Below are 19,080 nucleotides of genomic sequence, written 5' to 3'. Positions count from 1 at the left end.
CACAAATGTTTCCTTCAGTTTCTGTTAGTACTCCAAACTCTCTAATGGTTCTTGACACAAATCTCAGAGAAAACTATGCTTCACAACCAATTCATTTGCAAGAAAACTACTTATTAAAACCAAGGATGAAAGATGAGCAGCTTCCTTTTGTTGCTCCTAATTCATCTCAATGTTTCTTGCAAGATTTTAACCATATTGATCAGTTTCATCCTGTGCATGGCTCATCATCATCCAATCAAGTTTTTGGTGTTCAAACTCAAAATTTTGACCCTTTTGATAATGCAGCATGTGCACAAACAGATTTTGAAGTTTATGATGGCAACAACAAATCATTTGCTGAGAATAATGGAAGTGGTCATGCTCACCTTATTGATAATTTCCAATATGATGGTTATAGTTTGAATATCCCTAGAAGGAATATTCAAGTTGATATGATGGTTGAAAATCATAGTTATTTTCCATTTAATAATCCTTCAGAAACAAAGCCATTGAATTATGTTGTACCAGATGATGAAGTCTCTAGCATAGCTCCAACAAATTATTACCAAAGAGCTGGATTGAATAGAAACAACAGGTTATCTCCTACCACAAGAAGAGCATTTAAAGCAAGGAAGAAGTCCAACATAGTGAAGGGACAATGGACAGTGGATGAAGATAGGTGCATAATTTTGTCAATCATATATACTATTTAAGTTTGTCACATTTTTTAATATATTGACTTTGATATGAAAACACATATATGCTTTGATTTGAATGATTTCCTTAAACAGATTGTTGATTCAACTTGTGGAACAATATGGAATGAGGAAGTGGTCTCATATTGCTCAAAAGTTGCCTGGAAGAATTGGGAAACAATGCAGAGAAAGATGGCACAACCATTTAAGGCCTGACATTAAGGTTCCACTTTATTTGTCACACATTTATATAGTATAAATTAATTGAGTCTATACTTTCAATATTTCAAATTTGTTCCTCTTAACTCTCATATAATATAAGGTAATATTTTTACTTGATATATGCATAATGCATCCTACCTTTGTTTACAATTACTAATAATCACTTCCGTTTTCACTTGAGTCAATCCTCCAAAAATACAGAATATGAATTTGACTATTAAATTTTAATCTATGTTTTTATTTTTGCAGAAGGACATATGGACTGATGAAGAGGATAAAATATTGATCCAAGCTCATACAGAGATAGGGAATAAATGGGCAGAGATTGCAAAGAGATTGCCAGGAAGAACTGAAAACTCAATAAAAAACCATTGGAATGCAACAAAGAGAAGGCAATATTCCAAAAGAAAATGTAGATCAAAGTATCCTAGAAGCACTCTTCTGCAGGAATATATCAAAAGCTTGAACTTAGACCAAAATCCACCAAGAGACTTTAGAAAAAGATCTTCTGTCAATGCCAAGAAAATTACAAATACTTTCACAAGCACAAGCACAAGCACAAGCAAAGCAGCACAGGTTCCTCCTCAGCTACACATTACAAATCAATTTTGTCCTAACGACCGATCGGTGCCAAACTATGAGTTAAATGATTTTTGTTTGGATGATAATTTGTTTGAAGAAGGGTGTGGTATTGATTCTTTGCTAGATGATATGTCGAGTGTTCCTACTTTGGATGGTGAGAAAGGTTTTGATGAAAAACAATGTGATAATAAGGGAAGCATGCAAGTTGTTAATGTTGTTGAGCATCAATTTGAGACAGGGATTGAAGTTAAGAAGGAGTTGGATTTGGTGGAGATGATCTCTCAGGTTAATCAAAGTATTAATTAATGTGTAAATCCTTGTTCTTGGAAGCCATTATATTTACTGATTTAGTTTCTTGTTTTGTTACTAGTTTTATGTTACATCATATTTTATGATCATTATAGATAACAGCATAATCTCAGCACATGTTTTGTTTAAGTGAAGAAAGATACTTACAATTTGTCAATCAGCATAGTCATAGACATATTTTGTAACAGCATATAATGAATAAAAAGGACATTTTGTCAGGTTTTGTTTCTAAAATTATGAAAAATTTATATTAAGCAGACATATTTGCACTTTTGGGTTTCAAATCTTTCCCAAGACACAGTACATATGTGTCCCTTAGTACTAGAACGATATTAATTACGATTTTTAAGATAAGTAAACTTCGATTAAAATTTGTTCAAGTTAAAGGCTCGTCTTCAACCAATGTTCATTAATTACTTGGTTTATAGTATTTAAAATCACACAATATTTTAAGTTTATCTAAAATAATTATATTCACTTTTAGGTTCTATTTTGAAATTTTTTTAAACAAAAAAATTGATTTTTTTTTTCATAGAAAAGATAAAAAATCTCAACATAAACTCACAAACAAAAGCGATGTTCTCTGTCTCGAGATCAAATTCAAAATATAACCATATCAACATTTGCCACAACTAAAATTTAAGAACAAATATTATATTTTAGTCTCTCCGTAAAATACGAATTGAATTAAACGTGAAAAAAAATATACTGTTTTTAGTCTTTGGCACTCCAACGACTCTACACAGTATCTTTATAAATTTTGGTTTGTTGAACTAAAATTCTTCATCAATTCTTAAAAGTTTGTTTTGTATCGAACTGTAGTCATCCCCACAATATCTTCGTTAATTCATGAAGTGAAGGAAACGTGACAAAAAAATAGTACAGGAATACAATTAAATAAATTTATATTATTTTTAAATAATTAATATTTAATAAGTTATTTGATAATTTATGTAAAATCTAGATGATACAATTTGTTTAAAACGGAAGAGGCCAGGTAATAATAAATAATAAATAGATAAAGAGGTAAAAATATCGGTTTCACATGATTTATTTATTTAATTAATTAATAGATTATAAAATATTGGTCTTTGGGAGTAAATGGTTTGTGTAACTGCATGAGAGAATGTACCTGCTCAACGTTATTAAGATTGCTTTAACTAATATTTACTAAGAAGTTTATTTGTGTTATTAAAATTGAAATTAATTACAATGCAACCATAATGCAGACTTTTTTGTGTGTAAATTGATGTCCATCCAAAGTTAATAACACAAATAAACTTCTCAAATAATGCAAACTTTGAAATTCTATCAAATACTGCAATAATATGTCGTTCATACTAATCATTTAAAAAACATTCATCAAACTTTATAAATGTATATTTCTTGATTTTTTCTACAACAATTTAAACACATGTATAGCATTAAAAACAAGGTAATCAATATATTTAACTTCTTTCACATGCAAAATAGTTTAAAAAGTCAATTTGTTGCAATATTTCGATTAGATCTTAACATTTTATGACATAAATTCAATAAAATTTTCAAACTTAAATGACAACATTCATAGTCTAATATATCTTAAAGACCAATGGTGTAAACAAATATAACTTAAAAGACCAAATCGAGCCGAAGAACAAAATTAAAGGATCTAAGTGAAAAGTGAACTAAACTTGGATTAAATGTGTATTTTTGCCAAAAAAGATAAAATGTCACAATTGTAAAAGCACCATCCGCAGCAAACAACACGGTTTTTATTTAATTAAAACTAATTAATAAAAAAAATTGCAGGTCACTGAATAGAACAGAGTATATAAAATTGCAAAGACTAAACCAGAACCCTACTACAATGAGGCATCACAAACTTTCTGCTGGAAAGCGCTCTCAGGATTTCTGTCATCAATTTCTGAGTGGTGAGGGAAATCATATGGCATTTTATCAGCTGAAAGTCCTGCTTCATTGAACACCTTGATCACTTCTTGATAGACTACTGCATTTCCATCTGGTGTCAGGTGCAAACCATCCCTGTAACAGCAAAACAGCAATGTTAATGACCCTTAACAGGAGGAATCTTCCATAAACTTTCAAAAATGCAGTGCAGTGGATTTTACTACAAATAACTAATGAATGATTTAAATAGCCCCGAGATGCTCACACAAAAGAAAATCCACATTTAAAATGCCCCAGTCCTCTCATATAACTATAAATCTTCATAAATAGTTAGAAGGAAAACAGTTTTATTGCATCATTAACTAGACTAAGAAGAAGCTAAACCGTCCTTAGCTAAGAACAGGATCACAGTATAACCAGATTTAGTCAAAGCTAATCCATGATGCTTTTTGACTTTAATCAACAAGAAAAGGTGGTCAAACTTATGTCACAGTATGTTTCTCAAGTACAGATTGTAACAAACCACAAAAATTTATTTTGCCAGCCATCTGTCTCTTGCATTTTGGTCCATAGATTGATATAAGCCAAACCCATTTCCTTAGCTATCTCAACACATGCGTTTGCATATTCCCCAGCAGCTTCATTTGTTCTTTCGGACAATTCTCTGGCATTCTCACCATATAAGGATCTGCAAATCACAACAAAACAGACAACCAGAACAGGTTCATTTGACGATATCAATAAGATGTCAAAGATTGCCAAGAACATAATGATGCAGCAAGAAAATGTTCATTAACAAATGCAGAATCTGAATACTGAATTTAACTAGAGAGGAGGAATTTATCATACTTCGCATATGCTCGACGCCCTTCCTCACAAACTGGAGGTGGAGTAATAAGCACAATAAGCATAGATGGTGAGCATGACTGAAATCAGATTTTCATTCATGATCAATAACCAACAATATAATTGGAATTAAGGTATAAGAGTTTAATTCATGCTAAACCCATATTTGTTAGTAGATGCAGGAAGTATTGAAACAACTAACAACAGGCTCCTCCTTAACCCAATGCAGCAGTCAACCCAGAAGCAAGCAACAATGCTGAAAAATATCATTTACAACTTTGAAAGAACAAGTAACAAGATTGAAAATAATTGGAAATCGGAATCATTCAACTAAGATTAGATAATACTAACACAATGAAAAAACACTTAAAAGTAAAAACAAAAATCTCAGTCAAATATTCCAGGAAATCAATGCTACATTACAAAAAAAAAAAAAAGATAATTTATCTAAAAAAATTCAATATAAAAAATAGAAAATATTTAAAGATTAAAAAAACTACTGAGCTACTGAACCAATCCTAACATCTTTAATCCTTATATTTTCAGGCCATTGCAGTACATTTGAGACAACATGCCCAAGATTAGCTGGGAATTGGGAAATATATCATCCTAAACCCAAACAAAGGGTAGGAGTAGAAATATATCAGATCGACCTACAAAGACCTAAGATCTAACTTAAATTATGCCCAATCCAGACCTAACTCGGTTCAGCCTATTCTCACTCCTACAAGGGGCACTATTGAGCAGATAATGCAAACAAAAATTGGATATAAAATGTGGAACAAGTACTTGAGAAACTAATGAAGTTTAAAATGTAAGCATAGAAACAACAAAATTGAACCTTTAAGTGCAGCACAATATTTTGAAGGTTTAATTTGTATTCATGAATAGGTACATGTTGTCTTTCACTGGTTCTACCTAACAAAGCTGCATCATTAGCACCAAAGAAAATAGTGGCAGCAAGAGGTGGTTTAGTTGATTCCTGAAAATAAAGATCGAATCAATAATCGCAAAAAAAATACAAAATTGTATCGAATATTAATTTGATTTATGAGGCATACCAAAGGGAAGATATGATGGAGTAAGAACAAAGCCCATCTAGTGTTGTATCCACCATAGCCACGAGCAAGTACATCAGCCTGAACATGACATTAAATCATTTTATGATATGTTAGTTACATTAGAAGAAAATCAATAAATATAAAATGGATCTGAGAGTGTTTGATATGATATTGATTTGAGGAGAAGGAAACTTAACTTGCGAGAATAGGCATTGGCGAGTGCAGCACCCCATCCATTTTCTCTGAATGATTGCTCCGTTATCGAATCTCCAAACAACACTATATTTTCCCTCATCGCTCGCACAACGCGATTCTCTTGGTATTTTCTTCTACTCACTCGCTCAATTTTATCAATAATAATATTTCATCCGTTTCATTTTATAAAATTTTTGTATATAGTCTATTATGTATAATTTATGATATAGATCAGGTTCATCAATTTCTCTTTTAAAAATGTTTGACTGGATAGATAATATATATGAATTGACTATTGTTGAGATATTTTAATGAAAAATGTTATTTGAACTTAAATTGTGAACACTATACTCACAAGTACGTATTGTTCATTGTATTTATATAGTGAACAATTTTAAAAAAGCAAATTTGTTTCTAACTTTTTAATTTATTATTGAGATATGTTTTTGTGACATATATATATAATAAACATTTTATATCATTAACTACTTTGAATATTTCGTTAATTACTAAAATATAATTGTTAACTATCTATTTAACGTATATCTCATAGACATTAACCACATTAGAATATTGCAATTTAGTGGTTAAAGAAATATTATAAATTAATATCATACATTTTAGTAATTAATGAGATATATGTTTAAAAAATAGTTAATGACATACATTTTAATGGTTGATAAACTATTCAAAGTGGTTAGTGACAGTGTTAAAAAAATATTTTTAATTGAGATTATAAAGAATTGCATGTGAAACTCAGACTCTAGACTTCTATATATTGATCTCCAAAGTTATAGTTTCTTGTTATTAGTTATTTTTGTTGTTATATAACCCATCCTTGAGCTAATGAATAAATATCATTAATGATACCACAATGTTTCACTTGGCTTTGAGATAATTGTTGCAAACAATTGTGGGTATTAAAAAGTAAGTTGGAATAAGTTTATATTATCAATATAACGTGTTGAATTTACTTTTTAGTCTACAGTGATAATAAATGTTTGTTATGTGAAATTGAAATATCTTTAATAGAAATTTAGCGATGAAATATTTTGGAGACACCTATTATGTATTATACACTGTGATACATTAGAAATTATTCTCAAGGTGTCATTAAGTTATATCACAAAAGATTTATATCAATAAAATTATGAGTAAATTTGACATGACAATTATAAATTAAGTGATATCTCAAACAATAAAGGGAGACTATTTTAGTCTCAATTTATCCCAATAGAAAATTTGGAAATTTTAAAAAAATTAGTATTTTTCAATGCTTTAGTTGTAGAAAGTCATATACTTCGATTCACATATACTTGAGAAATTCAAGTTTGAGTTGTTTTAAAAACGCAACAACCATAAAGGTTGTTAAAGAAAACAAACGAGTTTATGCTCACATATCAGATATCTTATAATTTAAAGATCATCGATATCTTCGACTCTGATATTTTAAATTGTTTATATAAAGTGGATACTTTAACTCAAAAAATGGTTGATTTATTTATATTACTTGGTTGCATATAAAAAAATTATTAAAAAATCACTCAATTTATATTGTGACATAAAACAACTGTATAATGTTTCAAAAGCTAAATTTTGTGAAGTATATTTACATACTTGTTGTCGATGTTGAATGATAGAATATTTAGTGACAACCTTTATGATAGTTGACCAACTAATAAAAAGTTTGCACATTAGGTCTTTCATATGATTGTTGTCATTAAAGATGACTTTGATAGTTGAAGTCTCTTCTTTTATGTTATATATTTTATCTTTAGAATCATATTTTACTTTATAAATTTCTGCATAAATAAAGTTTGAGGTTATTGTTACTATAATTATTTATGTATTGCGTGTGTAAATATTGAGTTTGCACTTAATGAATTTCAGTTTGATCTCATTAAATACTTTTGTTGGAACAATTAAAAATATGCATGATATAGAGATCACATTACATGAAATTTTCACATCACTTATCCATATTAATCTATGTTGTCAAGTTCATTGATATGGTAGTCATCCGAGTTTAGTCACGTTATAGGTTGACGATCTCATTATTTATATATGTGGTGGACTAGATTTTAAAGGAGAAATCGAAAGATAAATAATATTCGAATGTGCACATAAAGACTTATGATATAGTTATTAAGTTGTATAGTTCAAGTGAGAAATTGTTTCAATATTTTAATATTCTATTATCATTATTTAGGCAAATATCTTATATTAGTTATTTATCAATTAGGAACCTTGATTGATTCGTGGTTAGATTAAGTAATAAGGCTTTTTAAATATTTATTTTGGATAATTAATTATTTAATAATTGATATGAGTCAGACACGAGGGGATGTATTTCATTTGAAAATAATGATAACTTTGATTGGTGATCACCCAAACTAGGTAAAATATTTCACGCATTATTTTAATTTAATTTCATGTAACAATTCAATTATTATTTTTTCTCCTAATTTAATTATTTATGTCTTAAAATGTCAACAATATTATCTTTTTTTTTACAAAAACTCAAAATTTATCATCATTTTCAAACAAAATTCAAAAAAATTATTATCAATTTCAAAAAAATTCATATATTTATCAAATTCATAACTCAAATCTTCAAATAAACTTGTATCTTCATCTGCAACAACTTCAAATATCGATATGTTAATTGTTAATATTAATTTATTAGTATTTATCGTAGGTGATTATCAAACCCGATATCACCTTTTACGTCATTTTCTCTTTTTTTAATTTCCTTTGTAGAATCAAATTTCCACACACTCTCTAAAATATATTCTCCTTAGTTCTAAGTCATCATCTTCTCCCAACATCAACCACTTGTTCTCTCTTCCACTTGCTGTAACTTCTCCTTCAATATTTTAAGTTTAGAGTTTTCACTTAAGTTCAACTAGTTTGTTTTTACTTGTGCATTCACTAACAATAGATTTTTATTTGTAGAACTTCCATCTAATATTTAACGGTTAGATTTTTTTGTACTTTAATCAAATGATATATATATTTTGAATTTATTTTGTTATTATAGTTATATTTTTTATAAAAGTTTGCAATGAAAATATATAGACTATATTTTAGCTCTCATGAAAGAAAATTTATAGATCTGTCACTACTCTCAAACAAGCTCATAAATCCACACTTATAAATATTATTTTTCGTACATAGAAAAGATACACATTCTTGATTCCAAACTTATACTCCTTGTTCAATCAAACATCGACTTAATTTGAGATTTTAAGTGATTATAATTTATAGGTATCACCACCACTCTCGAGGAGATGAAGTGTTCTCCTATCAGATTATCTCAAGTTCGGCTATTCTTCTTGGTCCACTCCCAATCACTAATCATCATAATACTGATCCACTTGTGAAAGTTTCAAATTTCAATACTTCAAACAAACATAAAAGTTGCAATATCAAGTCATACCGATTCATGTATCTCAAAAAAACATAACAAAGACAGCTAGTCAATTTGAGTCACAACATCATCCTCTGTCTTGCTTTAAAAACACACCTAAACAATATTTCTTTGTTGCACAATATCCAACAAAAAATTGGTGAAAAATGACTCATAAGATGGCAATTTTGCATACCCAGGAAAGTAATTAATATCAATCACAAGGTACCTTCTCGGATTTTTACCATCTCTAATCACATCAACATTGAAAAGGTTAAGTCCCAATCCTTCCCTCAAAGCTCTTGCCAACTCAATAATCAAACTCTGAGGTGGCATTTCAGCTTTATCAACACCACCTTCATCATCTTCTTGAACACTCAAGTTGGAAACTTGAGAAAACGGCAATGACCCTTTAACCTTTTTGAGCTTCTCCTTTGATAAATCCCCCAAAGACTTACGCTTTACGCAATTACAGTGCTGCCCAGCAACGTAAATCTTGAAAACGACCCCACCATGGTTCATAAACTCTTGCAGAACCATTGGATTATTCAACGAGTTGACGCCGTCACGGTCAAAAACTAAAAACAGTTTGTGAGAATCGACGGTGCCGTTAGCTTCCAACGGTTTTGCTATGGAAGGGAACTTCCAAGTCGAATCCAGTTCTTCGATTGTGTCGAAATCGAAGGATTTAGGTTCTTTCACGACAATTTGGTTGGGAATTTCGACAGTGATGTTTTCAATTGAAAGTTTTAAGTGGGTCACTGATTCGAGCATGGTAACGCGATTGTGAAGACAATCTACCAGCTCAGGGGGATCGATGATGATTGTGTTTGGGTGTTTAGATGAGAATTCATGCAATTGTTGTTTCCAGTTTTGGGTGTGGAGTTTGTGGATGATGCAGTGGAAAGGACCCTGTTGAGACAAGGGTGTGTTGAGGTCGATTTGTACGAGGTTGATGCCGTGTTGTTTGGCATAATGGAGGAGTGATGGTTGAAGAAAGCTTTCGAGTTTCTTGGGTTCGAGTGCAAAGCCTACTCGAGCTGAGACCTCAACTTCACACATGTCTGGTTTTTCTTTCTTAGTGGGTAGGGCTACGATGCAATTTAAACTTCTCTTTCGAATAATCTCAGTTTTCTTAAAGTAGGATTCTTTTTACAAAAATCATTTAAGAGGAAAAAATTATATTAAAAAAACAAAATAAAATTATATGCATTGTCGGGGTGGGAATAAATCTATGATTTACTTTTTAAGATTATGCTCTCGTCTGAAAATCTATTTAAAAGTTTTATTCACATTAAAACAAACATTTAATAATATTTTTTATTACAAATAATAGATTCTTTTTTAAACAAACGTATTCATTATGAAATTTTACATAGTATATAATAATTATATATTAATATGAACGATTTAACTTGAAAAGAACAAGAGAAGAAAATAATCGGAAGAATATGAAAAGACTACTTAATATAGAACGACTATTGAGTGATAATAGACTTTAAAATAAGAAATAATATTATTAATAAATAATAAAATATATATAGGTCGATCTGTCGGACCTAATAAGTTTTTTTTATAAGTTTTAATGTGACCAATTTAAATAAATAGACTTTAAAAATAGATTGAGCCTAATCTTTTTATTAAACATGTCAAACCAGACCATACTGAAGGATGACCTAACCTATTTCCATTTCTAACCATCAACAGTCAAGAATATCGTCCTATTCTTAACTTCAAAAAAATCATGAATTGAATTGAAAATTTAATTTAATTGAGCATACAAATATTTTGTATAATTTATGCTTTCTTATTATTATCAATTTTGTATTATCAATTTTATACATATTTAAAAGGTTTTTTTCATAAAATTTAACCTATTCAAATAAATTGGTTTTGTAAAGAGCTCATATCTATAATTTTTACTAAACTGGTGACCATTGATTCGTGTCATGTAGTGTAGCCTAATCTATTATCAAATCATATTATAATGTGTATTTATTAGGTTAGTTTCTAAATTATACTCATAAATATTTATATAGTAAGATGTGATATATAAATTGAATTAGAACTATAACACATAAAATCATTTAATTTATATTTATACAAAGGCATATTGTCATAAACAAAGTCATAACAACACTACTATTACAATAAATTGTATCAAAAACTTGTCCTATATGAGTGTAAAATCAAGTCACATGTGCACATCATATGGGTCTTCTCATAGGATGGTTCAAGAAAAGTGATAGGATCGAGTAGAAAGAACAACAAAACACAGCCAACAGAGTGAGTGTCCATCTTACAACGGTTTTTTAACTGGTGTACCGAGACTACAAAGATATTTCATTGGGGTGGGACGATCCTTCAGACAGATGACAGTAGTACGCTGACCATATGAGCTTTGCGATTCTACTGAAAATGCAACATAAAGTTACTTCAATAAGCTAGCTCATCCACTGTTGATGAAACAATAAATAGAAAATGAAACTCAAACTCAAACTCAAACTCAAACTCTTGGAATATAAATTAAAATAAGATTAAAATAATGGTATAGCCAAAATTATTATTTCTAAAAATGCGAGGGTAGATCATACCCATATGGCCTTTAAATCTAAATATAATCAAAATCAAGAAGGTATGGGAATCTTCTCATGTGACTCAAAAATAAGCACAAGGAAGGGAACTAAGGCTGACGCTATAAGCGATTGTGAATTTTTCTCATTTAAGAGATCATAAGAGATGTGTTTTTATGGTTTATGGTTGTTAGGCCTTTCTTTAATTAAAAATATATTGTTTATAGTTGTAAATTTTTTAACAACTAGAATTTTATTATATAATGGATAAACTAACATGAGTTTCTTTCTTTAAAGAAGAAATAAAGGTATTTTGAACTTTCCATATAAAATCCAACAACCAAAGGTCAAACGAGATCATAATATTCTATTATATAACATATCCCTTTTCAAAATCCAATCATACATCAACAAGCCTATTTTGCTTTCAGCTTTCTTAACTTCATCCTATTCAAGTTCATCACACAAAAATTAATTGATGGTTTACAATTTTAAATCCGTAGGATATTTATATAAAAGCCACGTAATAATTATGCAAGACTTGATATGTACTTATAATCCGAAAAAACAAAAAAAGATACGACTCAACACAAGTCCCATAGTTCTCCTTCAATGTTAACTCTATTGTAATTTAATGAACACGAGAAGCTAGTGATCTTCTCAGTATATGGATTAAAACAATATTGAAAAAGACTCGGAATGACACACTAATCATCCACCAACACGAACCATCGGAAGACAATACTCAACTGGAAAATAAATAACGAGAAGCAAACGCCAAAAGAAAAACAAACAAATCACTTACTGTCATAGTAAATTTGATAACTCAGCTGAAAAATAAATAAATAAAGAAGAAAACTGTCTTGTATTAATTGTTTGAATATTATTTTTTTATATTATATTTTTGCAAAGTCACCAATAATTGTTTTTTATAATACTAAAAATATGTTTATTATTATCAATAAATTTCAATTTTTTAATAGAAAAAATAAAGATTTTTAAATTTATTTGTGACATAGTAAATTTAAAAAATTTCTCTCAATTGATGAAACCGTAAAATCTTTTTAACAAAATTTAATTTTTTTAGATATATTTCTATTAACAAACTATAATTATTATTATATTTTAGATCAATTTAAATGTGTAGTAACATAATCATGTTATATATATATATTTTATCATTATATATTATTATTTTATATAAGTTATATTTGTTTTAATTGTATAAAAATTCTTATGGTATTTTAACAAATTAACAACACAAGTACAATTATTTTTTTACGGTGGTCACCACACATGTATGCATGCCACTTATATTTACTTCATTATTTTAAAGAAAATTCAAACTTGTCTAATATTTCCATTTTGTCATTAATAAAAACAACAAGTTCTACGTGTCTTTTTAAATTCTAAAAAAGTGAATAGTAAAAGGTAAAATATGTAAAAGCTGTTTTGGTTTTTTAATTTTAAAAATGATAAAATAAAAAATAGTTTTTAAAAATAATTTTTCAAAATATGTATTCAACCAAATTTTTTGCTTTTCAATTTTCAAAAACTAAAAAACAGTTTTTGAAAACTAATTCAAACAAACCCTAAATTACCAAGTTTTATTTTTGTATTCGAATAAAGATGAAAATTTTGAATAAATCTGAACATTATAAGAGGTATATTCAAATACATACATTCGGTATTCGAATACAACTAGAAACAATGCAATTTTTTAGATCTGAAATGGTTCTAGATCATTGCATTTGTTCATCAAAACTCTTGGAACAATAGCCACTTATCTGAAGTGATGTCTATGGAGTATAAATACCACATAGTTTCAGATTAATATACACACAATGCTACTACCAAACCTTGAACAAACTTTGAACCAATTTCTGAATTAGGTTTTTAAGTTATTTTTCTTATTTCAAGTACTTGCATTACATTTTCATATCAATGAGAAAGGTTCTCAAAGTACACTTGAAATAATATTTACATATTTGTAAAAGAAAGTAGTATTTTTTTAATGTAGTCTAATCTAAGATAATGGTGTACTATCTTAAAAGTTTTTGTTAGAATTTTGTAGCAGAAATCATATGGTGGGATTTGTAGATTTTCTAACAATAATGAAAAAATCTCTTATAGTGTGGAAGAAGACTGGATGTACTCTTTGTCACAAAAGAAACCAGGATAATATTATGTGTTCATTAATTTACTGTCATTTACTCGTTGTCCTACACTGTCCAACGAGAAAAAAATCGATTACTAAACCTCTAACAATAAGAAAATTTCCTAACACTTAATTCACCCGCTCTTAGACACAGTTCTTACAACATTATGGTTATATACACATGTATATCATAACTACATAATAAGAAAGTAAAAAATGAATCATTTACCTGAACTTCAGAATCCAAGACAATAATTAGAGGCTTTCTATTCACATCATCGTCTAAATTGAAATCTCTAAATTTCTTCCTTAAATATTTAAATGCTGTTTTATATGCACTCTCGTCAAATGCATTTGGGAGTATGGCAGCTTTGGCAACATATCCCACTCCAGCTATGTACCAAGGTTTCTCTAAGTAACTCTGAAACTGAGTGCTTGTGGCGGACAAGGAATTTTTCTAAAAGATCTTCATTTATTTTCAAGTTGCAATGATCTTTTATATTATTTACAATCCTTTGAAATATCTTTGAAATATCGAGTCAATCTTTTTGCAATTCAATAATTCTCCAACAAGGATGCATCTCCCCGTCTCAAACCACATATCTTCAAATTTCCTGATAGAATATAGTAATTGTACAAGAAAAGATAATAATTATTGATATATCAAACTATTTCTTCTATCAAGGCAATGATGTCGTTATACACAAATGTTATTTTAAATTTGGAACCCCTTATATAAAAATAGGTCAAGTGAATTTTTTGTATTTAAGATGCACCTTAACAAGAAATGAGTTAAAATATACACGATAGAGGTAGTGTACCTTAACAAGTTCACAAAAAGTGAATAATGTGCCCAATTATTTTCTTTGACTATTGCTCGAAAACATGATGTTACGTCATCCACCACAAATCTGAGTTGATGTATAATGGCTCAAATCAATTTCATCTGTAACATAACAAGAGTTGGAAAATTAATAACGCTATTTTACACACATATAGTATCAATGCAGCTATATGGAATCTAATGGCAATAACATTACAACAGCTTCGGTATCAACACAAATTCTTGAAACTAATAATAGTTTTGGATGTCCTTTGTGGCTTTAAGAACACGCCTAAAACAGCAACACAATTATAAGAGTATCGTAGGCTTTAGCTATATATTATCTGATCTTTTGTTTTAATATAAATAATGAACAACTATTACTCAAGTGAATTGGTGTCTTCTTTGCTCAAAACCTCATTAAATACATGTATTAGATGATCTTAAATATAAATAAAATAAATACATAAATTATACATAAATAAATTTAACTACTTTCATTTTATTCTACTCAATGATGTTATTTCTAATATCTTGAATTTTATTTTTCAAGGACTCTTATATTCTTTTTTATTTTATTTTTTACAAAAATAAATAAAAAAAATTTATTATCAAGCTAAATGGATATTTACATATAACCCAACACAGCAACACATTAGAACACAAAAGAAACCAAGAGAACAGCCGACCTACGCCATTAACAAGCTACATAACTTATGCTTGACTTGGAAATACTAAATAACAAATTGATTTCAAATGCTCTACACCCGTAACGTTTCATAATAGAAAAAATTGCAGATTTATTGTCCAATTAGATCCAAGTACAAAACATTCAAGAGCTGCAACTTCTTTATTATTAGATCAAAACCTAACATGCTTCCGAGATTTAATTAAGCACTCTAGCAATCCATCACCACCATCTTGAGACCATATACTCCCAACACCAATCTAATCAACCTAATGAAGATAATTAATTATATATAATTTATTAATGAAAGCAGGGGAAAGTACAATTAATTTTTGTAGGAAATTTAAAATGTTATTGATTACTTAATTTTAATAAACAAAAAATTGATCAATAAGTTTGCTTATAATTAATATCAACCCTACAAAATAATAATTGCACAACTTCACGAGAGAAACTTCTTAAATACCAAACATAGGGCATACCTTGATTATCGCTGTCAAACGTGAATGGAAATCACTGTCAGTATGACTTGCTAGGAAGCCCAATACCGAGTAATTAACTTTGACACCTGATGCAATATATATCATCATATTATATCAAAACTAAGATCTTCATAAATTTTAAATTTTTTCGTATTTTCTATGAATTAATTACTTTCTAGCAATGCATTTAAACTACAAAAATTGTCACAAATAATAATGTCAAAACTTCAAGGGAAAGTACAAAGGCTACAGTAAAGCCAAGACCCTATTCATTCATTTTTTTCATCTCAAACAATTTAAAAAAATAAGATTATCAAAAACATATTTTTTTTGTTTTTTATTTCTTGAAAATAACTTTTTAAAATAGATTTCAAAAAAACGTAAACGGTTTCAAACAAGTAAGTAATTCCAAATGCATAACAAAGAAAGAATGAGGCTGCAAATGTGATGCAAGTAGTCCTCTAATACCTGTATGATTATATCAATAATAAGAAGTTAATATTAGCATTAGTTGAACTTTCTACACTTGTTGTTGGACTTGTGAGACTTCACATTGAAGACCACACATATTGTGTTGGCGCTAACATGGAAGGAAGAGAGGCCCTATGTGACATAAGAGCTCCTGTTGTAATTTCGTGCTCACAAATGTTGTCCGGGCTCGTTGCATTTTGGACATTCTCACATTCAACTCTTGGAACAATAGCCACTTATCTGAAGTGATATTTATGGAGTATAAATACCACATAGTTTCAGATTAATATACACACAATGCTTATACCAAACCTTGAACAAACTATGAACAAATTTCTGAATTTTTTTTTTAAGTTATTTTTCTTATTTCAAGTACTTGCATTACAATTTCATATCATTGAAAAGGATTCTCAAAGTACACTTGAAATAATATTTGATTGATATCCCTATATCATTCTTATTCTTATTCCAAATCAAATTACATTATTTGTAAAAGAAAGTAGTACTTTCTTAAAGTAGTCTAATCTAAGATAGTGGTGTGTTATCTTAAAAGTTTTTGTTAGAAGTTTGTAGCAGAAATCCTATGGTGGGATTTGTACATTTTCTGACAATAGTAAAAAAATCTCTTGTAATGTGCAAAAGGACTGGATTTACTATTTGTCACAAAAGAAACCAGGATAATATTATGTGTTCATTAATTTACTGTCATTTACTCATTGTCCTACACTGTCCAACGAGAAAAAAATCGATTACTAAACCTCTAACAATAAGAAAATTTTCAAACACTTAATTCACTCGCTCTTAGGTGCACATCTGTTCTTACAACATTATGGCTATATACACATGTATATCATAGCTACATAATAAGCAAGTAAAAAATGAATCATTTACCTGAACTTACAAGAATTAGAGGCTTTCTATTCACATCATCGTCTAAGTTGAAATCTCTAAATTTCTTCTTTAAATATATTTAAATGATACTTGTCAAGTGCATTTGAGAGTATGGCAGCTTAGGCAACATATCGCACTCCAACTATCTCTAAGTAAATTTGAGTGTTTGTGGCGAAGATCTTCGTTAACAACCCTTTGAAATATCGAGTCAATATTTTTGCAATTCAGTAATTCTCCAACAAGGATGCATCTCCCCGACCCAAACCACGGATCTTCAAATTTCCTGATAGAATATAGTAATTGTACGAGAAAAAATAATAATTATTGATTTATCAAACTATTTCTTCTATCAAGGCAATGATGTCGTTATACACAAATGTTATTTTAAATTTGGAGCCCATTATATAAAAATAGGTAAAGCGAATTTTTTGTATTTAAGATGCACCTTAACAAGAAATGAATTAAAATATACACTATAGAGGTAGTGTACCTTAACAAGTTCACAAAACGTTTATCAATATCAATTCTATTGTTTAAAAAATAATGTATCCGATTATTTTCTTTGACTATTGCTCGATGATGTTATGTCATCCACCACCATATAATCATTTCACCACTCAAAAATCTCATCTGATGAAATTTTTAACTAATGGAACTAGATATATTTTAACTAATGAAAAAAATCAACATATATTACCCTTCAGAACTCAATAAGGGCACAATGCCTCGCTCACCAACCGTAACAAAATACAATGCTTGAGAACTAGTGTGTTTTTTTGAACTTTGCCGATATGAATCCAAAGATGAAGCAAAAAGACTCCCAGCACCAATTGTACAAACAGCTTCAACTGCCTCATATGTGATGACAGTCTTCTTGTTGCTATAATCATGAAGATCCCACAATGTTACAACCTGCCAATTAAAATCCACAAACCAATTAGTCAAATTAACAGATTAAGCCCATAAAAGTTTTGGCCGACCATTTAAAATATCATGCAGAGTTGCAGACAGATAATGCAAAGTGTAAAATTATAGATAAATCTCACTCAAAAACCAAAGAAAAATATAAATGCTTAAAGCACTTCATATACACTAGTTTTAAAAAAATTATTTATTGGAAACTCTAATTCTTCTTGTCCCAAGAAAAAAATGACGGCAAAAACTTACAAATCCTAAAATAAATGAGTGAAGGAGAAAAAAAATGAAGAAAGAGAAGAAAAAGCTCATGATGTAGCCGTTGTATAACAAGTAAATTAAAACAAAAATTAAAGTGGAGTCTTATAAATCATGCCTTATCTCTTCCAGCACTGAGCAATGTCCATCCGTCTTCAGATACGGCAATGGAAGTCACTGCAGAGCGATGATTATCCAGTGTTGCAATGCAATTCTTTCGCTTGGTTTTGGAAATATCCCAAACCCTTACAGTTGCATGATCACCCCCATCATCACTACCAGAAAAAAGCTGCAGACACCAATTCCGTCATGATTAAGTTAAGTTAAAAATACGAAGGTGGATTCATAACTTAAGAATCAGTGGAAACAAGTAATGATGGGGCAGGGACAAACAAAATTCAGATTTTCATTAAAAGGATTAGAACAAACTTCATAATCAGTTATGTTACATTAGAGTTATTAAACTCCTCCACCCTTCTCATGTTTTAAAAATAACTTCAGTCTTCTTCCAAAAACCACAAATTGCAAACCAAAATAGAAAGCAAAAAAACACAATCACATTATACCACATTATACTGGCACAAAGACAGTGCAATAAAATAAAACCAAAACATTAAAGTGGGGACTCACAAG

General features: G+C 29.2%; 3 protein-coding genes and 1 long non-coding RNA gene across 7 annotated transcripts in view; 1 reads left to right on the top strand and 3 right to left on the bottom strand.

Moving 5' to 3' along the window:
- LOC101505922 (transcription factor MYB98-like) lies at positions 1-1,911 on the top strand. Its single transcript, XM_027336333.2, has 3 exons — positions 1-658; positions 771-897; positions 1,146-1,911. The coding sequence occupies exons 1-3, from the start codon at positions 6-8 to the stop codon at positions 1,782-1,784; spliced, it is 1,419 nt and encodes a 472-aa protein (XP_027192134.1). The 5' UTR covers positions 1-5; the 3' UTR covers positions 1,785-1,911.
- A 1,532-nt stretch (positions 1,912-3,443) lies between these two features.
- On the bottom strand, positions 3,444-5,996 carry LOC101496470 (GDSL esterase/lipase At5g62930). Its single transcript, XM_073370642.1, has 6 exons — positions 5,783-5,996; positions 5,585-5,664; positions 5,365-5,505; positions 4,527-4,603; positions 4,201-4,365; positions 3,444-3,812 (listed from the first exon to the last, which is right to left on the bottom strand). Exons 1-6 carry the CDS (start codon positions 5,877-5,879, stop codon positions 3,632-3,634), a joined length of 741 nt encoding a protein of 246 aa, XP_073226743.1. The 5' UTR covers positions 5,880-5,996; the 3' UTR covers positions 3,444-3,631.
- Positions 5,997-8,913: 2,917 nt separating this feature from the next.
- Positions 8,914-10,299, bottom strand: LOC101496144 (inositol-tetrakisphosphate 1-kinase 2). The gene has a single exon (XM_004508813.4). The coding sequence runs from the start codon at positions 10,248-10,250 to the stop codon at positions 9,306-9,308; it is 945 nt and encodes a 314-aa protein (XP_004508870.1). The 5' UTR covers positions 10,251-10,299; the 3' UTR covers positions 8,914-9,305.
- A 3,614-nt stretch (positions 10,300-13,913) lies between these two features.
- The window catches only part of LOC101495927 (uncharacterized), a 6,169-nt gene continuing 1,002 nt past the window's right edge, over positions 13,914-19,080 (bottom strand). Inside the window, exons 2-8 of one of the 4 annotated variants that reach the window (XR_003473964.2) lie at positions 18,566-18,736; positions 17,972-18,186; positions 17,285-17,557; positions 16,381-16,623; positions 15,913-15,998; positions 14,741-14,865; positions 13,914-14,533 (exon numbers count right to left, since the gene is read on the bottom strand). This is a non-coding gene — a long non-coding RNA (uncharacterized lncRNA). Of the gene's footprint in view, positions 14,534-14,740; positions 14,866-15,912; positions 15,999-16,380; positions 16,624-17,274; positions 17,558-17,971; positions 18,187-18,565; positions 18,737-19,080 lie in introns of all 4 variants that reach the window. The other 3 variants (XR_003473963.2, XR_003473965.2, XR_003473962.2) reach the window with 3 other exon arrangements.

The sequence above is a fragment of the Cicer arietinum genome, chromosome 7, assembly GCF_000331145.2.
Source record: "Cicer arietinum cultivar CDC Frontier isolate Library 1 chromosome 7, Cicar.CDCFrontier_v2.0, whole genome shotgun sequence".
In the NCBI taxonomy this organism is placed as follows: domain Eukaryota; kingdom Viridiplantae; phylum Streptophyta; class Magnoliopsida; order Fabales; family Fabaceae; genus Cicer; species Cicer arietinum.
This window is presented reverse-complemented; position numbering and strand designations above follow the sequence as displayed.